At 38.2% G+C, this 26,633-nt stretch overlaps 1 protein-coding gene across 10 annotated transcripts in view; it reads right to left on the reverse strand.

Moving 5' to 3' along the window:
- TNFAIP8 (TNF alpha induced protein 8) overlaps positions 1-26,633 on the reverse strand; it is a 58,008-nt gene that overhangs the window by 12,136 nt on the left and 19,239 nt on the right. Inside the window, exon 1 of one of the 10 annotated variants that reach the window (XM_083884426.1) lies at positions 23,441-23,460. The exons of 5 other annotated variants lie outside the window; for them this stretch is intronic. Coding sequence is in view for 2 of the 5 variants with exons in the window: in XM_083884424.1 (XP_083740550.1) it covers positions 8,219-8,249 (31 nt within the window). In the remaining 3 variants the exon portion in view is untranslated. Of the gene's footprint in view, positions 1-7,988; positions 8,053-8,218; positions 8,416-8,471; positions 8,520-20,544; positions 20,640-23,440; positions 23,461-26,633 lie in introns of those variants that run through there. 4 more of the 10 variants (XM_083884428.1, XM_083884425.1, XM_083884424.1 and 1 more) reach the window with 4 other exon arrangements.

The following is a 26,633-nucleotide window of genomic DNA, read 5'->3' on the forward strand; positions in this document are numbered from 1 at the left end:
CCTCTTTGAAGTTAAGTGGAGGCTTGTCTGTGCATGCACTAAGTCAGTTCTTTATTAATTCCTGTATGGATGTAAATGTTTTAGGATAGATACTTGAGGGTATCACATTCTTAAAGATCCACTGAAATCACAGGGCTCGCAATGCCTTAGAGAAACTTGCAATTACTGGCCTTTATAGATACATAAAATCATGTCAGAATATGTCCCTGGAATTTCAGGTTTCAAACCTTTCAAGGATAAATGCTCTCAAATAAATGAGGTGCTTATTCCCACTTTACTGATATTTATTCTCACTACTGCAAACCACCAGCAGGAACAGGACTGTCTGCAGACACTCTAACATTTGTATATTGTCTGTCAAACTGAAATGTATTTTTTCCCTACTGCTATGCAAAACAGACTATCTGATCTTTCGCTACTAATCAGCATAGTTACAAACACTGATACTAAATTCTGCAAAAGGTAGGAAAAATAAAATTAGTTTATACAGTGTGTATCCAATCTTCTATATTGCTTCTGCTGAAACAGTTCTGTGGGGAAGATTTCAAATTTCAAGTTCCCCAGACTGAATCCAACAGCCACTCAGAGATGTGAGCTCTCCACTTCTCACAGTCAAGCACTAGAAATGAACCACATACCAGAACTGGGACAGGGAATTAACTGATGAAATTGAATCAAATCCCAACCCAACCCAGGCAGGGAATCTTAGGGATAAGAGCAAAATTTGCAAGAAAACATCCCAAAGTTATGAATGTAGAATGAATATCTCAAAGAACATGTTTCTCAGTTTTTCTCCTTCTCTCTTGAAGTAAGACTGTCTCTAAATGACAACAGGTTTAAAGCTTGTGCTTTTTCTGACACAATGGTTAAAACAACCAAGTTTTTGGCAGTTGCATTTCGTTGCTAATCCCACCATGTATCCTGTTCTGCAGTCATGACAGAGGTGGGTCCACAAAACAGGAAATGTACACCTATCATTAAAACTCAAAAGCAACTCATCAAATACAATTATGCAAACCAAGAAAGCATGAACATCTGTAACTTTCCAATTTCCCACCATAAAAAAACCACCTAAGTGTCAATATGTATAAGGCCATTGTTCAGATTAGTGCAACTCATTAATGCAGAACAGCCAGTTTAAGCACTCAAATTTCTTACAAAGTCATAAACAGCAATTGCTACTAATAACAGCACTACTGCTGGATAATACTGCAAGTATCTAACCAATATGCAAACATGAAAAAAGAATGTTTACATTTGAAAAAAAAAAAAAAAAGTAATTTTTGATTTAAAGCCATTATGAATGAAATAGATTAAGCTGGTTTAGCCTATTTCTACTGAGTATGAAAAAATGAAAACCAGAAATTGTTTTACGAAATAGCATAAGAATCTTCCATATCTCTTTATAAAATGCTCACCTCTTACTACATTTAATAATCTAATTGTAGAAAAAAATCATTCGAGAAGTTTGAAATAACACCTATAATACAGCTTTCATTTGTGTTATTTATTATTAGAGGGACACTAAATGACTGAGTAGTGAGGGGATGCATTTCACTTCTCAAAAAGCAGCATGTAAGAACCCTTCTGAAATTTAATGGAATATTTTGACCAAAAGATAAATCAATACTGATAAAACAAATTACGTGTCTTTCTGGATAAAAACTGCAAATTGCAATTAGTGTTTCAGCATTACATTTTGCTTAACCTACTCCTGGCTAATGTGTGACAAAACCCTCTGTTCTTAGAAGCAACTCATTTAGCCTGTTACTACACTTGGAAGGAGTACTGGTAGATAATACAGCTTTATCAAATGTATCTGCAAGGTCCTTCCCTTACCCAGATACTTCTTTTGATTCTGCAGAGATTTGCTGACTTTTGCTTCTGGTCTCTAACCTGTCTCTTTTGTTGCAGTCCATTGTTTCCCCAAGGAAAACAATTCAAAGGTGTAAGTACTATAATACAGTAAATGCTGTTTATCATCAACAGATAAATAAAAGGAAGACTGGGAAACTAAGTCTCCAGTACAACAAATAATTTCAGAAGATTAAAAAGTACTCATAGAACCTGAAACCAAAGTACTTTCTTCCCTTATGTGGAATACTGTAAACAGTACTGGGCTCCCCAATATCTCCCTGACAAAGGAGATGGCAACCAGGAGCTGACTTGAAGCAGGTCCTACAGGCTGTCTGTCACCAGCATGGTTAGGAGCACCTGATACCAAAGATATGTTGAGAGTGTTAGGTTTGATGAAAATAAGAGTGGTCCTTACCAACATGTGTAATTTGTTACTGAATAGTTACAGAGCAGAGAGAGTCAGGCTGTTTTTGAAGATGCACAGTGAAAGAGAAGATGGCAAGAGACACAAGCAGCATCAAGGGGAAGTCTCATTTGGAATGACCACCTTCATAGAAAGTGTGGTCAAATACTGAAGTACTAGTGAAGTGGTTGCTCAAGATGTGGTGGTACCACTACTCTCAAATACACTATCAATGCAATTGGAAAAAGCAACCCCATCTAACTTTGAATTTGGATCCAACTTTAAGCTGGCTCTGCCTCCAGCAGAAGGTTTTGCCCAGTGACCTCTAGAAATTCCTTAGAGCCTCAGTTAATCTATGATTCTCTCTATCAACCAGATAGCTCAAGAGACTGTATCTTATTTGAAACTAAGCATGTGAACCTTGCAATTAATTTTGGATTAACAGATTTGATTGCATAAGTATAATTATATTAATGGAATTTTCTCAAAGCAATCTAGCATTCAATCCTACAATCACAGCTAAATGATTAACCTGTTAAGTTTGAGTGATTCTCTGAAGTAATCTATCAGCTACAGCTCATGTTTATCCTATGGCCTGTGCTCAAATTACCACCTAGCTTCCTCATCTGATCCAGCTGCACAGATTAATAAATGCATGAGGTACAAAATGTCCTGCAGAAAACAACTACTGCATATGGACTTCCAAATGTGTTATACAACAAAAAAAACACGAGTTCAACTAATTAAATTCTGAGCCAGTAGGAAAAGCAATCAGAGTGGCCATCTGATCCACTCACAAACAGGTTATCTCAAAGATGACCCTGATGTGGCCAGGAAAATAAAAACAACCATTCTTTCAGTTTTGAAGGGGAGAGGTAAAGAGCTTCTTACAGATTCTTATGGCTTAACAGCCTGACGTCAGTGCTCTTACTGATAGATTCAAGGGTCCACATCCCAATGAAGCCACAGCAGCTGTGCTACAGACCATGGCAGCTTTTGTCCTCATAACCCCTTGTTTCCTGCATTTGCTTCAATAAAAATACTGTTGTACCTTTAAAACATTAGTACATTAAAACTACACTAAAAAGAACCCAAAAAACCAACCCACCAACCAAATCTAGCATTTCCAACATGCCTGTGTACTGCACTCCCCCAAAATTTCCCATTGCTTCTTCTTCATTAAGGTTTTAGCGTCTTGGTTTTCCTTTTGCCCTGCTATTTGTACCTCTGGCAATGCTTTCTTCATGCACCTTCATGCATATGTGATATAGTTTTATAGCACCTGGTTATAATAATTATTCCTTAAACTCTCACAACCTTACTTTATTTTTTTCCTTCTTTCCTGTACTAGAGGGATACTTTTCCTATCATCCTGTCCTATTAATAATTCTAATCAACTATAGAAGAGATTGCACAAAATGCCAAAATGTCAAGCATTGCTATGATTTACAAAGCTGTATACATGATTTGTATAGCCAGCAATCTTTTCATTCTCTTCATCAGCGGTAAGAAAGTTATCTGTGAGACAAAAAATGGTCTCAAATTGAGTAATCAAGATTTTTAACATATCCACATGATTCTTTCTGCTTCTGAACTGAACTGTCCAGACTACTACATCAGAAAGCCCCTGTTTCACTGGTTTTATTAAGATTATTATTTTGACAAGGGAGGGTAAGCAAAGAGAAGGTGAAACAAAGGAAGTCCAGAATTTTTAGTCTTTGAGGTGAGAGCAGAAGGTGAGTCAAATCTGTGGGGTTAAGTACTAGTTCCGTGCTCTTCTACAGTTTGGATTTCCCCATTCACTATCATAAAATAAAAAAAGGTTCCAACAAATGCTAGTTTTGGAGTTAGTGGGATGGAGAATGATACATTAGAGTCCCATTGATATTGTAGATGGAGTAAGTGGACTGTAGGAACACAAGAGCAGTTGATTTGTTTCTAATTGAACACAATTCTGGCTTGGAAAACATTCACATATGACAAGTGACTGCAAAATGTCAAAGCAAATCCGACTACTTACAGGGGGGAGTACTAACTTCTTGAAACAGTGACTGCTCTGTGATTTTATAACCCCTGTGTTGTTCTGAGCTCTAAAAGGAACAAAACAGGTGAGCTCATTCTTCGGTAATCTCATTTGGATTTAAAAAAATGCTAATCATGTCTAAAAAAATCTCCAAGCACTTGTAGGAATGCAGTGATCTCTCTCTCTCATTAAATGTGGTATTCGAAACTAAGTATGAAAAAGGTGCAATGCAGGCTCTCACTTGTGTCTAAGCTTGTAACACAATATCCATTGTTTTACAGGCCATGTATTACATTCACTCTGATACCTGTTATTATTTTATTTTTCCTTTGAGATATTAGACTTCTCCCCTGCTATTTTTTAGATATCCTGCATAAAACCAGTAGAATGAAGATTAAATTCTCCAGAGCTTTATATAAATTACTGTTTCCCTCTATCAAAGAAATGCATTCACATCACAGTTATCTTGATTGGTATTGCCTTGTATTTTAAAAGGTGCACTCATGATACATAATTTTAACACGACAGCACTAACAACATTCCCTTCAGATCTCAAAAAGGAATTCAGTCAAATCATAGCCTGAAACCATTTGATACCTTCCTTGGTAGATGACAAGCCACCACTCAACACCAGAATGAAATTATGCCATGCAGTTAAATGCTATAGTTGTCTTATGGACTTTAACACACAATTCGTTTCGTTTGGGGCAAAAGCAATGAAAATAAGAAAATGTGACAAGGTTATTTATATAATGACAGTTGTTGGAATCTGTAAATGCAATACAGAGCGATGCCATACAGACACATATTTATCATACATGCACATATTTACCACAGTGTTGTGGGATACAGACGAATACAGAGATTGTTCTGAAGTTACTGAGCAGCATGGCAGGAGAAAAAAATCCTGTTTCATGTTACCCTCCTAATACAGACCATGAAGACATCAAAGGCAGAAGCTGAAAACCCCACATACATTGCTGTGTATCCTATATCCAGCAATTAGTATAATATATAGCGGGTTAATGCCTGTCTTCTAGTGATGTCTTTTGATTCTCTGTTCCTGTTAAAAATTAAATTTTACTTGAGGTGAAATGCTCTACCTTTATTTGATTAATTACAACAAGAAAATCTTTAAGAGTTTGTCATTCAAAATTGACCTTTATTTTGGGGTTCATTTGGTATAGTTCATTTTTACAGCAGTAAAGCCTACAGTCTTGTTATGTAGATTTTTAAAATAATCCACACTAAATCTACTTTTTATAGACATCCCAATGGTCTCCAATTACTGCAATCCCTTTGTATAAAGTAGCTGAAAGTGAAGTATTTCTCACTTCAGCGTCAGATCACTGGGAGAACCTACACAATGTTTAATGTTATTACTGTACCCTCAACTACCCTTTTCATGGAGGCTGATCTTCCAACACATGGTCTGGGAGTCATGCCTGGAAGCTCCAATTGAATTCAGAGCTCCTCACAGACCCCTCTACCAGCTCCTGGCCATTTGAGCATCTCTGCATTAAGGAAAACAGAAAAATCTGCCTGTGCTTACAAACGTCATTAAGCCAACATTTTTCATGTAGCCTTGTCCTCCTTTCACTTTTTTAGCTTGCAGTAGATTAGCCACTATACCCTTCACCACTAGCTTTGGCCTTGAAATGTACAGAATCTGGTGAAATACCTATTCTATAACTGTCCAAGTGTACCCTCTTCTCCTTCCATAATCACTCACATGCCTTTACATCCTAATTCCCTGGGTGGGCCATATAGTTTGTGGGTAAATCAGGATTTTGCTTTAGAGTGACATTTAGTCTTGCACCTAAAGGAAAAATCAACAACCTCCCCTTTGGTAAACCACTTAAAAAATTATATATCCTCAGAATCAAAAGACTGAGCCACATATTCAGCTTGAATTTGCGAAGGAAGCATCCATTTTCTATGCAAAAAACAGTTTCTTCATGAAACAGAAAGTTTAAACTTATTAGTTAAATACTGACTATTTTATGCTATATACACTGTATCACTACAAATACACAGGTATTTGACTGCATTTTCCAGTATTTTGTGCCTCCATAAATGCTCAGTCAGACTAGCCAAAGTAGTGTGAAAGCTGCAATTCTACATTTTTACTTGTTAACCCCAGTTTTCACTCATACACACACTTTTCTCATGCATTTTCTATATTGTTCTTTTAAAGATGTGAATATATTACCAGGGATACATTTACATACTGACTGAAAAAACTTCTCAGCAACATCTGTACCTCATCTTGCCAAAATGATTAGTTTCATTTTCCATTCTAGCACATTAAGAACAAAGAACAGCAAACCCCAAATATTCCTCAAGTTATATTCCTCAAGTTAAAAATAACTGATCAAAAAGCTACCTCTTTTTTTTTTATTTTGTCTCACACACCTGCTTCAATCAAATGCTTTTTTTTCAGCCTGAAAATCCTGGCACCTCAAATTGTTTATGAAGCAATGCACAGAAAGGCAGACCTATTTGATTTTAAGAATCAGAGTCATCTAAGAAGGTAAGGCATTTCTTCAAACAATAAATCTACATTTCAAATATTGCTGGCTTAGTAAAATTGTCTGGAGCTTCCTGTATGAAACCGAAACCTGAGGATCTTTCCTGCTATAGCATGCAAGCAGATCTCTCCTGCTGCAAAACTGAGGGAGAATGTTCACATATTCTCTTTTTCAAACTTTCTATAGAGAAATATTTTTTACAGTTCTTCTTTTCAACAAATCTGTCTTACAGAATCTTCCTTGGGGAAGAGACAAGCTGCCTTTTGGTTCAGCTGATCATTTGATAAGAAGAAAAATATAAGGATTAATCTTATCAAAACACAGGCTATCGGGCTCCATTACTTACCAGGTTCTACCAGCATTATTAGCATTAATTTTGATCCAGTGCAAGCAGAGTTTTTTTGCAAATCAACAAAATCCTCTTTTAAGCAAGTAAACAGACAGATGTCCCTTGTAATTTATAGTCAAGTGAAGGAAGTTGTACAGACCGAGGCGAAAACCACCTGAAACATTTCGAAAAGTTCTCGTTTTCACCAAACACAAAAAGCTTAAGTCGCCTTACTGCTTGCTTTTCTGTTGGGGTTTTCAAAGTTGTTTTTCTCAGCCATACTGGATCTCTATATGCTTGAGTGTCCCTAAGGACTATGTGTAACCATGAAACATCAATTCTATTCTAAGAACTCCAGCATACAACCCCACCACTGCCCTGTTCCCTCATCTATATAAATGCTCTTTTGTATATAGGCACTTTCAGGAAATTGCCCTCCTCCTCCCCCAGCTTGCTCCCCACTGTCCGAATCCCTCTCACAACCTCCTCCCGATCAACACTAGGGAATAATTGCATTTTTGTTGGAGCACTTCCAGCCCCTCCACACGTTCCACTCCAGAAGCAGCAGCAGCACGCTACAGCTTTGGCACACTCCTCTATTTTAACACACACACACGCACACATATGAACACTCATCTGCAGGGAAGTAAGCGGCATTAACCTTATTCCCAAAATAATGACCTTTCACTTCTCCCCCATGCAACTTCCTCTTTTGCTGAAAAATACAGCGCTTCCAAACGAAAGAAATCTTCCTCTTTCGACATCTGACTACCAGTGTTTTGAAACACTGTTTCTTCCACTTATCTGTACTCCACGTGTGAGTAAGTTACCATCGCCAACACAGACAGACAGACAGACAGACAGACAGACAGACAGATATCCCTGGGTGCCAACACTTCGGTCACTTCACATCCTGCAAAATCGGCAGGACTTCCAACAGTTTTGCAAAGGCCTTTTCCCCTCCCCTCCCCTCTGAATACCAGAAAGCTGAAGAGAGCAGAAACTCTCCTCCATGCTCGAGAGAAGCAGCGCGCGTATTTCCCCTCCTGCGAAAACAGAGAGTTTACAAACTGTACCTTCCTTGGGCTCATCGGCCTCCGCGCTCATGGTGTCAGGAGGGCTCTGGGGACCAGGTAACACCGACGGGCGCGCTGAGATGCGGCTGCAAGCCAACCTCGCTCCCCCTCTGCCCTGCTCTAGCTCTCTTGCTCTTGCTCCCTCTCTCTCTCTCTCTCTCACAGAGAAAAAAAAAAAAAAAAAAAAGAGAGAGAGAGCGAGGGTTGGGGTTTTGAGGGGAAAAGTCTACGAATTCAGCAAATCACAACTAACCTACTTGAAGAGGATCCCGCCCCTTTCTCAGCTGCGCACAGCGACTGTCTGAAAAAACAGCACCTTTAGAGGAACCCTGATTTTTACTCCCCAGCTGTTGCCGTTTATAAATCTTATTCTCCCCAGTCTGTAGGAAGGGTGGAGTTTTCACTTGTTGCAGCTTGCCAACGTGGTATGAGAAAGCAAGCAGGAGAGGCCAAAAAAGCCCTGAGTGCAGAGTCTGATTGTGGTGACTGACAAACACACTGGGGCTCCCTTAACTTGCAGGAAAATCTATTTTAAATAGTTTTATTTTTAAACCTAAATTGTACATTTCAACACTGCTTGCTATCTGGAATTACTTCTGTAGCCTGCGTAATTACACTGACTAATACTGGATGACTTAATACGTGCTTAAAGATGAGAAGTAGCAGCCTTCTTTCAGGTAGTTTAAGCTAATTAATTTTCTTTCACTCATGCTAAGTGCGTGGTGCCATCTACCCAGAGACTAGCAATTCACCTTACATCCTAGGAAAAACGATCTGGTTTCTTCGTGCTATAGTTGCCCCACACACATCCCAGAAAAGATTGGTATTTTTAACTACTGCACGAAACAGTTTTACAGCAAGAGATCAGGGGTCTTCTGCAGCCACCTCACGGTTTGCAGCGTGTCACACATGCCTTCAGTGCAAAATCAGGGGGAATTACTTGGAAACCTATTCTCAATTAGCACAGCCTCCAGCAGAATCATTGTCCCAGGGAACTGTCTTCTCCTACTCACTCTTTTATTGGATTTTTAGCACAGTGAACAGGACAAAACCTCGCTGGAAACATGACTGCTCTGACAAAAAGAGAGGTGTGGTCTCTCAAGCGGAGGCCTGATGGCCCTGCCAGCTCCAACATGCCATCAAATTCCCTCCTACCTCTCTGTCTCACAGGGTTAAATGTGTGGGCCTGAAGGGCTGTCAGGGTCTCCCCGAGGTAACACCATTAACAGCTATTAACAGTAAGCAAATGTCTTACAGGAGTCAGGGAGAAGTAAGTTTATTTCCCGGTGGAGTCAGAAAGAGCCAAAGCTGTCAGCTGCTCTGCACTGGGGCACAGAGGGGAAAAAAAAATAAACTGTTCAGATTTTAACATTCCCTTGTACTCGTTAATGCTTAAACACTCACAAAGCTGGGAAGACCAGATGTAGGTAGGATGGTATTGTAAATGACACATACAGTATGAATTCTTTACCTACAGCAAAGTTGCTCTGTGGACTGGGGTAGATAATACTTCAGAATGTACAAAACTACTTTTATCCTATTTGCTGTTATTTTATGATAAGGACTGTCCTTTGCCATGTACTCCTCCTACACCTAGGAAAGACAGATTTCATTTTATTTAAAGGCTTTTGGTGACACTGCCAATTTCTTATTTGGCAAGACACCTAATTCCATGGGTTCCTTAAAGATAGTCCTTAAAAAGCTTGCTGTCCTCTACAGGCCTTATCATCTCCTGTGGTGTAGAACGCTGCATCCTTTAAAGCACAGAGAATGAAAATTATTATTTTCATAATAATTACAACACTGGAGTAGCTAAAGAAGCCACATATTCAAGGTAAAAAAAAAAAAAAAAAAAAAAAAATATTAAAGTACTAGTTTAGGGTAACTAGGAGATTAAAACCACTCAAAAAACTTCACCCAGAATAGACAAGGAACAGGAAGAAACCTAAGGTTAGTCCAGAAGGACTGCAATAGCCTCTGGGGTCCTTTAATCAAAGGAAGTATTGTAGAGAGATAGGAATATAAGCCAGCATCAAGAGCCCTGCATGATCAGATTTACATATTAGATGGACGCCTTTTGTTATTTTAGATGACAGACACAGAGAGATAATAAGACTTGTGATTAAATGTCAGCAAGTTCTGCAAATTAGAATTTCTCAAATCTCTCAGAAACTTTATATCTCACAGGATAGATAACAAAAACACAGTGATTTTATTTTCTTTCTTCCCTACAGAATCAAAATCACATCTCCTCATGCAGTCCTGTTACTCCTGCATCCAGGCTTTCAATTCAGACTCGAGACACTGTTTTTTCTTTCCTGTTAGGCTTTTTAAAAATACATGCACTGGCTGAAAAGACCCCAAACTGGCTAAAGACTGGTTATGTATGTAATTTTCTGCTCTCAGGTAAAGCAGTGACTTGTATTGGCATACAATAATGGGACATTATCACCTTTTTCTGAGTCTGCACCCAATCAACTTTAATTATTTTACTTAGAAAGATAGTAAAAGTAATGGAATGAGGGAGGTTAAAATTAAGAATAATCTGTGAAAAACACTGGAGTCCAGGTAATAGATGACACTACATCTACAGGGAAGTAACATTTATTAAAGCATCCAGATTGATCTGGATCCCATGGTGAGTAAAAAGCCTGGAAACCCCAAAAAGTCCTCTTTAATTGTAAACTGTGCATGTGATTTGGATCAGTACCAACAAAACAAACAAACAAACAAACAAGACAAAAATTCCTAAAACATAATTAGTAGATGCAGCTAAATTGCATAGGACAGATTCTCTTACAGAAAGGTACCTTCCCTACAATGAAGGGCTAAAACTCATCACACATTTGGATAGACACTGTTGTGGAGGGAAGGCCAGAACTACCACAGGAAAATGAAATTGTCTGTGTCCAACAACAACAACAACAAAAAAGGACTGACATACTTCAGTGGCTAAAAGCCTAAAAGCTTCAAAGCTGGGTAAGAGAAGGAAAGTATGGTTCTTTCCATCCTTCTCTGCCGAAATAAAAAAACTTCTGGTTTTACTTTGCAAAAAATTTAGCTAGTTTTGGTTTGGCTTGGCTTTTAACTCATGATCTGTAAATTGTCCTGACTTCTGCTAAATCCTAAGGGAGGGTTACCACAGCAAGAGCAGACTAGAGCTAGGCCCTGGCTTACTGCAGTGGTACTTGGGGAGTTGTGAAGGGATGGGTCAGCACATCCCCTGTCCAGCTCAAAACCCTGGTTATGTCTTGTGTCACAATCCATGCTGAGACAGTTCTCTGTACACAAGGATTTGTTCATTAGATACAGAAGATGCAAATCCTATTATGTATTTTGTAAGTATATAACAGACATAATAAACATCTTAGTAGGAAAAAAGAAAAAAAGTGCTAAAATTGCTGCTAAGAAGACTCTGAAATATCAAAAAAGACTGTAATGTTTTGTTTCATAAAAAAAGAGGAAGCAGCACCACTACCAGAAAAGTATCAGCAAGCAGATTTCAAAAGGAGGCAGCTGCCATGGAAGCAAGACTAAATCCTAAATCTTCTACTGCAAGAAAAGCCATGTACAGCCCAAAAACAGTTCTAGAGAAGGACGTGGTAATGACACACTTCAGATATTGCACATTCATAGCATTTAAAAAAAACCCCTAAACTTCCCCATATTTTGTTAAGAAAATTAAAGTTGCCTGATGAATGGCTTCTGCTCTCCCAGAATGTCACATTCAATGGATTGCAAACCTTTAAAGAATAAAAAAAGAAGATCTATCCCTAACTACAATTCCTCGACACAGATGATAGTCACCAGTGCTTTTCCTTAAGTCAGTTGTGTGTCTTTTGCTGACTGTAACTTACTGAATTATTTGAAGCCACATGACAGACCCTGACAGCAGCTGAGGAGATGTGGATTTCCCACCACACTCCCAACTGTGAGGGAAAGGAAAAGGTGTACATGTAAACTCTGCATGTGATATGGAATAGGAAGGGCAAAACAAAGAATGACAAAAATTTATAAAAATAGAATCAGTAGGCACAACAAAATTTTGTAAGGCAGATTCTCTTACAGAAAACAAAAGTAACTTCCTAAAATGATGGGGTTAAAACCCACACACATTTGGACAGATAATGCCACAGAGGGCAGGCCAGAATTCCTAGAGGAAAAATATATGGAAACCTTTTGCCATTTCTCCTTTTAGCTGCAATAAGCTGTTGTATCTATTTCTGATACTAGAAGTTTGGGTTAACAGATTTTCAGCTTCTGAAACTCTTTAATGCATGTGGATTATAGATCCATGATACAAGTTTTCACATAAAATAAGAAGAACATTGGATAGTATACTGAATTACTCACATACATTATTTTTTTATGTATATAATTTTCAAAATGCACTGGGAAATTATGTGCCACACTATAATGTATTTCAGCAATTCTCAAGAGTTTTGATTTTTCCTCAAACTAATGTTCTGAGAGGGAACAAGATGTAAGATTGTTATATTTAAGTCTAAGATCTTCCAAGCCCAACAATGGGTTTTTTATAGAAATAAGAGGAAAATTGTTAAATCCAAGTCTGAAAGCCAGGCTGAGATATCATTAGATAACTATAGATCTAGATCTCTATCTATATCATTAGATAATTAGATAACTATTAGATAACTATCGCTACTGCTTCTGCAAGCCATGCCTTAATAGCTCGTAGATTTTACCTGAAAGACCTTTTTATAGAAGTTACTGATTAAGTAAGCAGGCAAAGACAGCACTGAGGTGTGCCATTGACTTGCTCCTCTGCTCCTTTCCTGCATTCCTTCCAGCATCACTGCAACTTTTTCCTCAGGCAGGCAGATCATAATTGCACTGAGTTTCAAGATGCACAGATTTACAAAACAGGAAATATTTTTGTTTTCCACCGCGCCTCTATTAGTTCAGACTGGTGAGTGAGCTCTCAGAGCACTGAGATCTTGCAGCACAAAAGCAGGATCTGCTGCCTCTTCCAGCACTGTCCATCACCAGGGATGCAGAAATCCACCTGCCAAGCTCTCAGGTGCCTAGGGGTGCAGCTCTGACCTGCAGTCTGTGCCTTCTGTTGCTGCCACATGTGGGCACAAGGCTGCCTGCAGGCATTGCGTGTGCAGGATGAGGCATGGGGAGAGTGAGGAGAGAGTGGTACAGTCACAGAAAAAAAAGTGAAGTTTCAGCTTGCTTGCCGAAACAAAGAATTGTATTATGCCCACTTTATCTAAGTTGTTCTGCTTTCAGTTATGCACTTAAACAGTTGCAAGCAGACCAAGAAACTGGGCAAACCAAGAAGTTATTTTAAAGTTATTTCCTAACCAGAGGTAAAGCAACACAATCTGTAGCTGTATTACTTCTACTATTGCAAAAGAAAGTGCAATATGCACTGTCCGTGAGGTGTGAGCACAGCAAAACCAAATTCCAACTCTTAAGCAATTCAATTATTTTGGAGTTAAAAAAAAAAAATAAAATCTTGATTAGCTGCGTGATTTTAACAGCACTATCTATACAGTTCTCTAAGTAAGATACCAGGTACAACAGCCTATCTGTTGCAGTAGCCAAACTTTACTGCTGTTTTATCTTCTACCATAAACAAGACAAATATCAAGATAACATAGACAGTGCTCAGTGATTTTGATCAATGTCAAAAATACTGTTTTCAGCAGTATTCAGTGTTTCCATGGAACAGCACAACTCTAACATCTCAGTTATATGTGAGAGTTATATATCCTCGGTTATATATCCTCACCATAGTGCAGGATTTTAAACCAATTTTTCTACATGCCCATAAACTATCAGGTAGTTTTTTATCTTAGGAAAATTCAGTCCACAAAAGACAGAGACACAAAATAAATAAAAGATTAGCAGGTTGAACTATAATCCAGATCTGAAAAATATGTGTACTCCTGGGCTTGGTCTGATTGTTGCTGCTTGTTATTCCTTAAGTCGTTTATTTCCCCTTTGCCCAACAGACTCAGGCCAAAGCAGGCGACTACAGCACTTGCTGAAACACTCACAATACCCCCACCTGTTGGGCAAACCCATTATTGATGCTCTAGCGTGTATTTCTCCCATGTGGTTAATAAATTATAGAAGTTAATAATTATAAGTTAACAAATTATAAAAACATGTTATTGTCACCTGATAATTTTATTAGAGGATCACTCAACAGCATTTGCACCATGCTTAGCATCCAGCACTTCATTCTTTTCTTCTCCCCTCCCCATACTACCCTCCTTTCCTTTTTCTAGACCTTCCTGTCTGTTCTCCACCTGCTACTGGTGTACTGAGGTCTGTCCATACTTTCATTTCCAAATGGTAAACACAAAATATGACAAATCTGGTGCTGAATGAACTCACACTTCACTGCTGGTGTGGCCCTTCATAGTGAGCAAAATCTAGGGCTTCACCACAGAGTAAGCTGCATAAAAGGGTGTCTGAAGACCTCCTTTTGACAACGAACCAGCCGAATGAACAGCAGTATGGGATAGATAACAAAAGAATTCACAATAAGCCACCAAGTGAGGGATAGGAAAAAGCAGCATGTGGGGGACAGATCCTGGATTCCATCTGGATGCACTTAAAACTTCCCTAATAGACAGTCCTCACCCCAGCTCTTCTCCCTGACAGAAAATGGATGGAGAGAGAGCAGGAAGATACATGGCCAAAAGGCTCTATAAAGCTGAACCTGCTTTATATTGAACACAGCTTTGCTACAACATTTGAAAGTCTCATCTCTGCAATCCCATGACAACATTTTTAAATATTCAAAGCTGACAGCAGAAGAAGACAACATGATAGCAACCACCCTGCAAACTGCCAAGACATCATGCAGTGTGTATCTTCCAAAGTGCTGTCATTGTCACAAACATGTTGGTATTTTAAGTTTCCAAATAGTGACAACAGTTGTTTTTGAGCTATTGTGGACTCTTCTCAAAAGCTCCTGTGGTTAAGAGGTGAGCAAACTCCTTTACTTGGCATTAAAATGAAGCTTTCTTCATAAATTTTAGCTGCATCTTCCATTAATTGTTGGATTATCAGTCACAGCAGTCTCAGCACAGGCCTGGAATGGTGGCTTGGACTGATCCCTACCTTTCAGCCTCACAATGATCATTATTTGTTACAGCACATTGCCAGGGTACAAGACTGCTCTCAGCCCAGAAAGGGTTTTACTGGCATACCTTTTACCTTTCCAAATCACTCTGAAAATTCACACACAAAGCAATACCATGACTTCCGAGATGTGAACTTGGATGTAATTCTGATTTCTTGTTTGTACCTATCATGTTGCCAAAACCCACTAAAAATAAGAGGTCTTATTCTAGTCACACAGATACCGTGCACTGAGAGTAGCTAAATTATCCAGAAGCTAGCAGTTAGCGAAGACAAGTTTTCAGTGCATAAGCAAGCATAACATAATTTCTCAAGAGCAAACATATCAAATAATATTCAGTGGTTTGGCTGTTATTGTCATGGCCTAATCCCAACTAGCAACAGATCCCCAAGAGCCACTCACTCATTCCTACCCAGAGGCAGGGGAGAGGATTGACTGGAAGGCTAAAAGTGAGGAAACTTGTGGGTTGAGATACAGTCAGTTTAACAGGCAAGGCAAAAGCTGCACACACAAGCAAAGAACTAGGGATTCATTCATCACTTCCCATGGGCAGGAAGGTGTTCAGCTGGGCTCCATCACAGGTAACAGTGACTTGGGAAGACAAATGTTATTGTTCTGAATGTCCCTCTTTTCCTTCTTCTTCCTTCAGCTTTATAAGCTGAGAATGACACCATATGGTCTGGAGTATCCCTGTGGTCAGTTTGGGTCAATTGTCCTGGCTGTGTCCCCTCCTAACTTCTTGTGCACCCCCAGACCAGTTGCTGGTGGGGTGGGGTGAGGAGCTGAAAAGGCCTTGGCTCTGTGCAAGTAGTAAGGAAAACACCCCTGTATTAACACTGTTTCCAGCGGAAATCCAAAACACTGCACCCTACTCGGTACTGTGAAGAAAATTAACTCTACCCCAGCCAAAATCAGCACAGCTATCCAGAAAGAGGAGGTAATCAGTGACAGTTGCTGATGGTTTGGGAATTTAGACAGGTTGTGGCCTAAGTAAAAGAGACTGTTTTTGAGGGCCTTGCACCAAGTCATGCAACATGTACTGACACTAGCTTACAGCACTATTTCTTGAAACAGAAAACATTTCATTCACTATTTTAACTTTTTTTTCCTGTGGCCATATACAGATCATACACAAATTGCTCCTGCCAACAGTGCTATGCCAAGCAAAGAGCAGCATTGGAGAGAATGAGACTGTGACCTGCATGAAGAGAGGTAGGAAAATGCAAATTCTCTGGTCTGGTGAAGAGTACAGCAGATCAGAGCTAGTCCTGTAGTTTGGTCACACAGGAAAATAAGTTTCCCAGCAGTAGTTTATGATATAATTCTTATGAGATAATTGTGTTACTATATGAAGCTGCAGCTTCTGCAAAAATAGAAACAAGGCCTAAGAAATCTGGGAGAGCCCCAAAAGCATAAATTTAAAAAAATGCTTGCACTGAAAACAGAAATCACACCATGATGTCACAGTTTACCCAGGCAAGTAGAGGGAGTCAATGTGCTACACAGAACCTGACAGCACCACCACAGACTATGAGAAGAGATACTGCACAAGATCTCTTCTCAGCAAGACATAAGAAGTATTGCTGGATGCTTGTGCATCAAAACAGAGTGCTAGAACAATTTTAATTGAAAAGGGATATTTTAATTAAAAACTGAGCATCTAGTATCCGATAGCCAAAACTCAAAAAGAGCTCAAAAACAAGGTGCCTGAACTAGTGTTAAATATATTTTACAAGTACATTTTAAACAGTGCTACGGAAGTGTATGGCAAATAATGGCTTTTTTTTTTCTTTTTTTTAAGGCATGGCACATGATGACAGAACAGGAAACTGAATATTATCTTTAAAAAAGGAAAGTTTTTGTCAATATAAAAGTGGTGTACATGTGGGAAAACATGTCTCAGTTTGTGAGGGCTGTGTTCCAGTCCCGAGCACACAGTCAAAGTGTTTTGCTAATGTGTAACAATCAAACTATGCTCTTTTTCTCCAAGACGTCAGATATTAATCATATAAACAGTCAAAACAAGTCTTGCATATCAAATGGAGATCTTACCTAGATGAAATTTCAAATAAAAAAAACCCTAAGAAATACCTATGTGAATAATCTCCTTTTAGTACAAATTTAATTAAGAGATCAAAAAGAGATTCAAATGAATATTAAGCCTAAGCAGGGTTTGCTCTTTAAAATTGAGTTTAGCTATAGTTTACATTCACAAGCCAGATGTATCTAATTACATGGTATTCCTTCAAATAACCATATTGACTTCTGCTTGCTCCAAATTGACTTTAAATCAGTTTATTATTTGCATAAAGCTTAGACTGAAGCCACAAAGAATCAGGAGGAATACCTGCATGAGTTGGCTTATTTTCCCATCCTCTCCCCGTCTCCCCCAAAAAATATTAGCCAAGACTATGTTGAACAAGTGCTGGAAATTCAATACCCAAAGAAACTCAGGAACTTATCATTTATGGAAGTCTTACAGGGAAGATTTTCAGCACTTGCTTTTTCTGGTTTATGGTAGCATTTTTATAACTAAATCACTCTTGAGAAAACAGCACTTCAGGCTGGTCCAAGTGAGAATGTCTCTCTACTAGCAGCACCATCTTCCTCTTTTTCCTCTCCATTTACCATGCCAGCATAGGCATGTGGTGTCAATTTACAGGACATATGTCACTGACCTTTAATTGGTGGGTTTGTTTGTTTTTTTGGCTGGGAGAATTTAAACCACAACTAGCTCTCTTTTTTTTTTTTTTTTTTTTTTTTTTTTTAATATGTTATAAATTAATTGCAGCTAAAAGTATTTGTCTCAAAAAGAACATCTTGAATGATCTCTAATCTAGTTATAACCACTGAAAATCCACTTGCTCATTTTTCCCTCTATTAAGCAAGCTTACACTAGAGAATAATGTTCACGTGAATTTCACAAATAAACTTCGGTTAGCATTTCCACATTGCATTAAAAATTCAATATTGGACTTCTATAGATTGCTCTCAGTTTCAATTAAAAAAAAAAAAAAAAAAAAAAAAAAAAAAAAAAAACAAAAAAAAAAAAAAACAAACAAAAAAAAAAAAACAAAGCAATAAAATGCATCAGAATTTTCCTGGACTCTGAATGAGTTTATTTCATAGAAGTATGTCTAACTTCTCAACAATTTTATCCACTTTACAGGAAACTCTTACTTCAGCCCTTAGAATGCTTTAGCAACAATAACAACACAATTTGCACTCTGGGGCTCAGCCAAATTGAATACCACTTCACAGGGTTATTGCAAGACTTTCAGGAGCTATTTCAAGTATTCAGTCTCCAAGAAAAAAAAAAAAAGTGGATAACAAGATCTGAACAAGACTTCTTAGTCTTGTTGCTCAATATCGTGTTTACAGAAAGCTGAATTGTGGCACATACTTAAGATGATTTACTTGTTCAGGCGGATGGTCTGTCAGGGCTGTGCTTCTGCAATTCTTCCTAAAAGCTCAGGACTTTAAAGTGTGTTTCTAAAATCTGAGACTCAGTATGGACAATAGCTATTATCTTTGTCCACTAGAAATAAATGAAACAAGAAAGAATAAAGACTGCCACTGACTCTGCACACAAGGAATGTGGCACTTGGATCAGAAATCCCACATTATAAACTTATGAGAGTTGCACTGACATCAAGTCTCATAGAAGAGATCCCCTCTGTGCATCCCACATCCATCTCACTGGGACATCAGTGACTCAGACAGGTCACAGAGCATTTGCTAGTGGTTTTGGCCAATGCCACGAGATGGCAACAGCATCCTGATTAAAAAAGAGCAGGTCTTCTCGAATGAGCTCTGCTCGTCTAGGGAACAGAGCAGGAAAGCACTGGTTAAAATGTCAAGCTAGAGGCTTCTCATACAGCCCTGCAATATCATTTTATACTGAAACACACAAAAAGGCTGCAATTGTGTTTCATACGTGATGGTATGGCAAATCTGGAGAACTGAATGCTTCTGAAGCAGTGGGCATCACCTGAAATCAGTCAGCAAAACACCAGGTAGCAGCGCAAAATACCTATCATTTTTTCCTAGCCCAAATCCCAGATAGGTTTGAAAACAAATTAGGTGCATCTAGACGATAGCTACATTATGATGGCAATGTAGCAGATGATGCAGTGTTAACAGCTTGGCTCCATGAATTTGAAACCATACTGAAATTTAAAGTATCACTTCAAAGTATGGATACAATTGTGCTACCCATAAAGCTCACCCATTGCTCCCAGCTTTTGCCTGCAATGACGTAGTTCAGACCTGCTCTGCCCTCTATGTTTTTCCCTTCCTGCCACTGCCTTTCCAGAAATGGGATAATGTAACCTTTTTTTTTCTCTCCCCTTGGAGGGGATGTGTTGAGTTACCTGTAACTCAACTTCCCAGCTGCAAAGTCAGTGCCGGCATTTCCTCTTACCAGAGATGCAGGATTGTTTTGCATGCAGAGGTGGTGAATTATTGAGGGGGAGTGTTGAATTAAAATGCCCACTACAAACCAGCAATGCCATATATAAAGACTGCACATGCAACCTCAACTAGGTCTGAAAAAACATCCCCAAGTATTGAGGCTTTTCTTTGTCTTGCCTCCACCAAAAGACAGTGTCTCATTAATTTTGTGAGAATTCAAATATTCAAAAGATGTTTTTATTTTAAAAATAAAGAGCAATTCAAATGGTGGCAAAAGTATGGTATATCTAAAATTAGGTAATAGTTAATTACTATTGTCTACCATGCTTTTAGATGTGTATGAAAATAAAAATTACCAAATCTATGTTTTCTACTTCCTGGCTGGCTTAGAGCATTTAATCCTAAATGTATGACAAATGTATTTACATTCCCTATGAAAAGATGAAGCAGGAACTGCCACCACTTAAAACACTCCTTTTAATCAAAACATGCTCTCTAAGCAAGTAAATTTTTCCCCAAGATCTTGGTTTGTATTTTAAGCCAATGTAGACTTACCAAATTCTTCATCTCTGTAAGTGAAATTGAAAAAGCAAATCTCCATTAACAAATCTCCATTACCAATTACCAGACATAATATGCTTGCCTTAACTGAAGCTAAGAAAATAGTAATAAGGAACACATTAACTGAAAGCACTAAAATAGCATCTATTTAGCACCAAGCTCATATGTGCACTTGGCTATACAGCTGTTTCATTCAAAGTGGATTTTTATAACCAAACACTCTTACTTGATCTCAGTGCAGTTGGCTCTGTGTAGAAAACAGTAGCAAGTCCAGTTGATGAATAGAAAAGCAGAGCTGAAATGTGGCATTATGAAGTCAGGCTACAAATATATTTGACTCAAAGCTAATGCAATGCCTTCCCAAAACAGATAATTTCAACATCTACATAACATAGCTTATTTTTAACATCAGGAAAAAGCCAGTAGGAGCTTACCTGACAGTAAACAATGAGCATGTTTGGGCAACATAATACTAAGGCTATCATGTTTCCTCATTTCCTGAGAGTTTGCTGTCATAATCCTCTGTGGTTTTTACTCCACAGTTTATACTGTAAATGCAGACTGACCTTCAAGCTTGTGACCAATTTTTGACAGCTCTTCAATAATGGCTGCACAAATAATTTAATTTCTTTTCAAAATTTCTATGGAATTTAAACAAAACAGACTCCATATGTAGATACCTGGAAATCTAGAAGTTAGTACACCAGTCTATCAAACAACATGGATGAGGGGTTAAGAAGTGAAAACTTCTCTACAAGAATCACAGGCATGACAAAATAAAAACAAGAGCAGTTTTGATCCTAATGACTGCAAGCAAGAAACAAAAATTCTGATTTGTCATAGTGGGTTTTTGATTTTTATTCCAATACTTATCAGAAATAAGTGAAATACAAACATTTAATAGTGAATGAATGGGCAAATACTGGAAAAAATTAACTTCACAAAAATATGCAAGTACTTAAGACAAATAAAGAAAACTGTCTAAATATAAAAAGTCAAGAAAAATAATGTAATTTTTTTTAAAAAATTACTACTCAAAACTGGTGTTTTGTGATGACTGATGACAAACATTATTGCTTTGTCTTAGATTTGTGAATTTGATACATTTTTTTATTTCTCTATTTAAGAAGCATGCAAATACACTCATCATGAAATGTTGCATTTTAAAGTCATAAGGCGTAATGAATGTCAGCATCCCCTGCATGACTCTGGGTAACACAGATTTTGCAGAGCCTTCACTGACCCTGCACATATGGAGCACCTTGGGGAATGTACTGCCTACATATTTCTTCCAGATCCTTTGAAATGCAGCATCTATGAATATTTATCCTTTGAAGAGCACTGCACATGAATGCCAACCCTTTCTCTTAAATGCAGCCATAAAGTTCTTCGCAGAACTAGATGCACACAGGGCCAATGTGCACAACAACAACCAGAAACCACTGTTAATCATGTTCATGCAACAAAGATCTGAAAAAAAAGTAAAGTATTTGAGGACCACAGAGATTCATGCTCATCTTATCTGATCTCCAACTGAAATCTCCTTATGTCTTCTACCAATTGGTTTGTAAATGAAATCAAAACTGAACAAGGTTAGACGTTGGCTGAGATTTGAAGTAATTTTTTTTTTGTCACCTTGAAGCTATTTCTAACATTATTATATAAAGAAATACACAAATCTCACAGATTATATTTACTCCAAATTCATATATTAATCATCTCCATTTACAGAAAGGTCTTGTTTCAGGGGTCCAGGATACGAATCTTTTAGGGGACACAGGTACTACATTTCCACGTAAAGGACATCCCTCTTCAGACAAGAACTAGGACTTCATGCATGTCAACTTCTATTGATGACCAGGAAGTCCTTACCCAGCCTATGGTGGTTGTGAATCCCATGTAAACTGGTCAGCTCTTTTTGAAGGTGCTGATATCTGATCCAGGGCTGTGTCTTGAAATCCCTTGGTAAGACAGCAGTTTTTTCCTCCCCAAATTTTTAATGGCAAATCCCTCATGTGTAAAGCTACAGATTTTTCATTTGACCTACTACTGGTTTCATAGAGTAAAAACACTGTAACTACAAATGTCTGCACTAAAATTGGCTGTACAGGTAAGTTAATTATTCACAGGTAGTTTATACTAAAACTCAAACTAGAGAAAATGTTATTTTGACTAAACAAGACAAATGAAACAATATCTTCTGCATCTCAGCAGAACTACCAACCCCAACATATAAATAGTATCTGTTTCTGCACTGAACCAGAGAGATGCTATTGATCGAAGCGTCTGATACACCTCCCGGAAAGGAAGAAGGGTTAGCAACATTATGAAAGATAAAGTCCAGGTAGTGACAAAAACCATTAACAGTTAACATCTGCAAAGGTACCCATAAGACTCTTGTTTACTTGTATTTGTGATACCATCTGCTCTCTTAAAATTAAATATGTATTTCTATTTTTATTTATATTTTGATGATTACAAAGTTTTTGGGGACCTGTTTCATTACCAAAATTAAGTAATTTAGTTTTAAGCCAAAAGCCTGAATATACTCAGCACCCTATCACAAGCCTGTGCTATCATTCTGGTCTGCATAAACCTTGATTTACTATAAAATAAGACAGCAGTATTAAACAACTGCCTACTTGGTTGGCTGTTCAGAAAAAGTCCTAAGACATGCATGTGGGAACTGACAGTGGTCAGAACACGGATTTTAGGCTCCAGGCAGTGGCTTGAAGCCTGTGGGAACTTAATGTTCTCTCAGTCTGGCCTGGGAAATCATAAGGAGGAACCCAAAACAATCTTTGTAGATATCCTCCTCTGACACCTGGTGTTTTTCCAACTTGTTTACTGGTAAAGATGTTTACAAGAAGGTGTTGCTCTAAATGACCAATCATACTGATTGCACTGAGACATTGGATAAAAGAGCCTGTTTCTCAATAAATCTTTGCTATAAGCCCTCTGAAGAACCGGAGTTCATATATCATTAATTGAGCTGTCCCAAATCGTAACAATACATGCACACTTCATGCACAAAACAAAGGGCTTTCAGATGCCACTCTGCTGTATTCTTAAATGTGTATGTTATCAATAACCAATATCTTTAAGAGATACTGTCTACTCACATTATGACTAAGCATGACTGAAGCTGCTGGGGCAGACATGCTCACATCTCCTCCAAGTGGACACAAGTAGCTGGATCATGCTGCTGTACTCTTGGTTTCTTTACAATCTTTAAATATCAAAATCAGTTGATGGCACTTGAGGCAGAAAGACAGAGGACAGTGAATACATATATGGAATGCATCTGGAATTATCTGTAGTTATCAATAAACAGCCCTCACATCTCCTTCAGGGGGGTGCTCATTCATGCTCACACTCTTCTTCTGCTGCAGAGGAAACAGGCTGCTCAGGGCTGCAGCCTTGAAAGACTCCTTCACCAAAGACATTAAAACCTGTCTAAGGTGCCCCATGAAATGCTATCCCTGAACACAGGAAAATACTAAGGAACTTGGATGAGGCCTGACAGGAAGACATGTGGTGGCATGTGTTGGCTACCCCTGTGTTTAAAACTGACAAGCATATCTCATGGGGCTGAGAAACTCCCATGTTAACAGGGCTGAAACTGTCTAATTGACAAGGGGAAGCACTGGGGAAGGGAAGCTGTCCCAGCATTCCCAGGACTTTTGAGTATTTTTGAAGATGAGGCAGAAATGCTCAGTAGGAACTCATACCTCAGACTGAGAAGGGGGGGAGGCATCCAGTTGTGGTGCTAGGAATCCATAGGCTCAGAAACCGAAAAGCTGTTACTTTTCATAGTCAAAAAGAAAGGTAAGGCTTAGGAATACTTATTTCAAGTTTTATTTTTTCAACTTTTGTGCTGGGTCTCTCACTAGCAGCCCTGATGTTTAACCAAACTGAGTTATCTTGTAAGACAACCTCCCAAAAGTCACTGACTTTCCTACAAAGGATAAAGATCTCACACTTCTGTTTATGTGCTACATTTGATTGCTAACTGTGAACACTAAAGCTTGACAGCTGTTCTTTCAGTGGGAAAATGCTACACATCCCTCCACATTGCAAGGAGCTCCTGTACACAGAAATGCTGTGCCTTAACTATCTAAGTGTGCTGAGGAGAGCAGCTTCCAAATCTGGAGGAGTCAATCCTCTACAAAACCTTGTCTTGCCTTGCAGCATGCAGAAAGAATTTAGAATTCTCAGAACAGCAATTCCAGCTTTTGTCAGGAACTGCTGATGCCTTGCACCATTTTATGTAGACTATGGCATGAGACAGTATGTCAGCTGATGACATCACACACTCTGCTATATCAAAAACATGCTCATCATGATACAGCTGCAACAAAATGGAAACTGTATAATCTGTGTCCAAATGCAGAACAGAGCAAGAAAAAACCCCACATCCTTTCTGGCAGGAGTCCAAAGATGTGGTGAGATGCAGTTGGAGGCAAAGAAAGGAAGACAGTCTCTATAAGCAACAGCACTGTTTCCTTTCCTGAATATATGGACGAGTACAACTGGCCAAAACATTAAATAAGAGACACAGCGTTTGCTAAATTCTAGCTTAGTTTCTTTCAGAGACAGTACAGGACATGAAGGGGAACTCCTCAATGGCACAGCTCTATCCTTGCTGTTGCGACTCCAGCACCTCTTGTAGGGAAAATTCAAAGCAAGGTCATCTTCTGGAAGAATATTAGCGTCAGCTTAAACATTGTAATACTAGATGAAAGTTATTTGAAATACCTAAGAACTAACACTTAATAATTTGCTTTAATTTAAGGGACATAAAAATAGGAGTTATCTGTTTGTATTGTAAAAGTGAACCCAAAATTATAAAAAAAAGTTGTATTAACTTACAAGGCAATCAAAATACCTATTTTTGTTCATTTATGTCAATGGAAAAATTAAATCCCTAAACAATCTACTCTTTGAGCATCTCTTGAAGAAGTTGTGAAAAATTCTGAACAGTAAAATCATACGTCTATGTCTTTGGCACTCTGGTTCAGCAGATAATTAAATATGACTGTAATATGGGCAAAAAAATCACAGCATCTTGGCTTCTGTGGATTGTCCTGTTTTGTCGAAGTATCTCTGTCACAACTAATGCTATTTTAAATCACCTTCTGTATTGTGGATTTTAAAGAAGCAAAGAACTACAGCAAGAACTCAGTATTCAGTCTAACCAGCTTAAGAAACAATATCACTTTAGCTTTCCCATGTATTTTGAAAGAGAAACTGAAGATCAGGATTTAAGACTACCAGCTTTCCTCCCTTAGTTAATATTTCAGGTATGTTGAACAATCTTAATCCTTCCTTCACATGCACTGAGTTTCCACTTGCATTGAAAACCTATACAGAAACAATTAAACAACTGCTAAGGAAGAATATTTTTAAAAACTCTGTATGTTTGCTAGTAGAAACACAAAAACACTTTGACGTGCACATGTATGTGAGCTACACAGGTACTTAGTGAGATGTTTATGGAGCAAAGGGTTTTTGTAATACACAGCATCCAATGCAAACACATGTGGCTTGCAGATGCAATATCAGTCCTTCCCATATACTTCCTGAAATCCAAACCTGCCACTGCTGACCCTGAGAGACAGATATTCATAAGAGCTAATTAAAAAATTAATCATTAGACACAGCTCTATAAACAGCTAAGATTAATGAAAAAACCCTCAGTGTCTGGCATCTTTTGTTTTCCATAGATCCATTGTACTTAGGCATTGCTGGGTCAAATTCCCCTGCACTACAGGGTAAATCTCTCACTTCACTGTGACAAGTGGCACAGTAAATGCCACACACTACAGTGGCCCAAAATACACGTTACGGATCACAAGCCTTAGTGAAAGGCAGTTTATTCAGGTATACAAGTTAATGTTTGAGAAACAAAGCTAAGCTGTATCAAGTACTGAATGCTCCAAAAAGCCCCATAATTCAAAAGCTGACACAGAGATGATCAAAAACCCTTCCTAAAAATATCTCAGAATCCATACACACTACAAAATTTCCTTAAAAATTTGCATACACAGATGATGATTATATTGATTTAAGGCTGAATAATTCACATCTGTAATTTGGAAAAACTTCAAAATAGCAAATGAAGGGGAGCGGGAGAAGTGAAAAAGTGATCTGACCAACTACCACTGTTTCTTGATCTACAGCAGCACTCCAAGTTATGGAATGCTTTTTAAAGAGAGGCTAAAGAAACCAAAACATTATTCAGAAATTACTATTTCAAAAGGAGGTCATGTGAAAACAACCTATTATATTTTCCAATTCAGATATTACTTGAAA

The sequence above is a fragment of the Zosterops lateralis genome (genome assembly GCF_965231275.1).
Source record: "Zosterops lateralis genome assembly, chromosome: Z".
Taxonomy (NCBI): Eukaryota; Metazoa; Chordata; class Aves; order Passeriformes; family Zosteropidae; genus Zosterops; species Zosterops lateralis.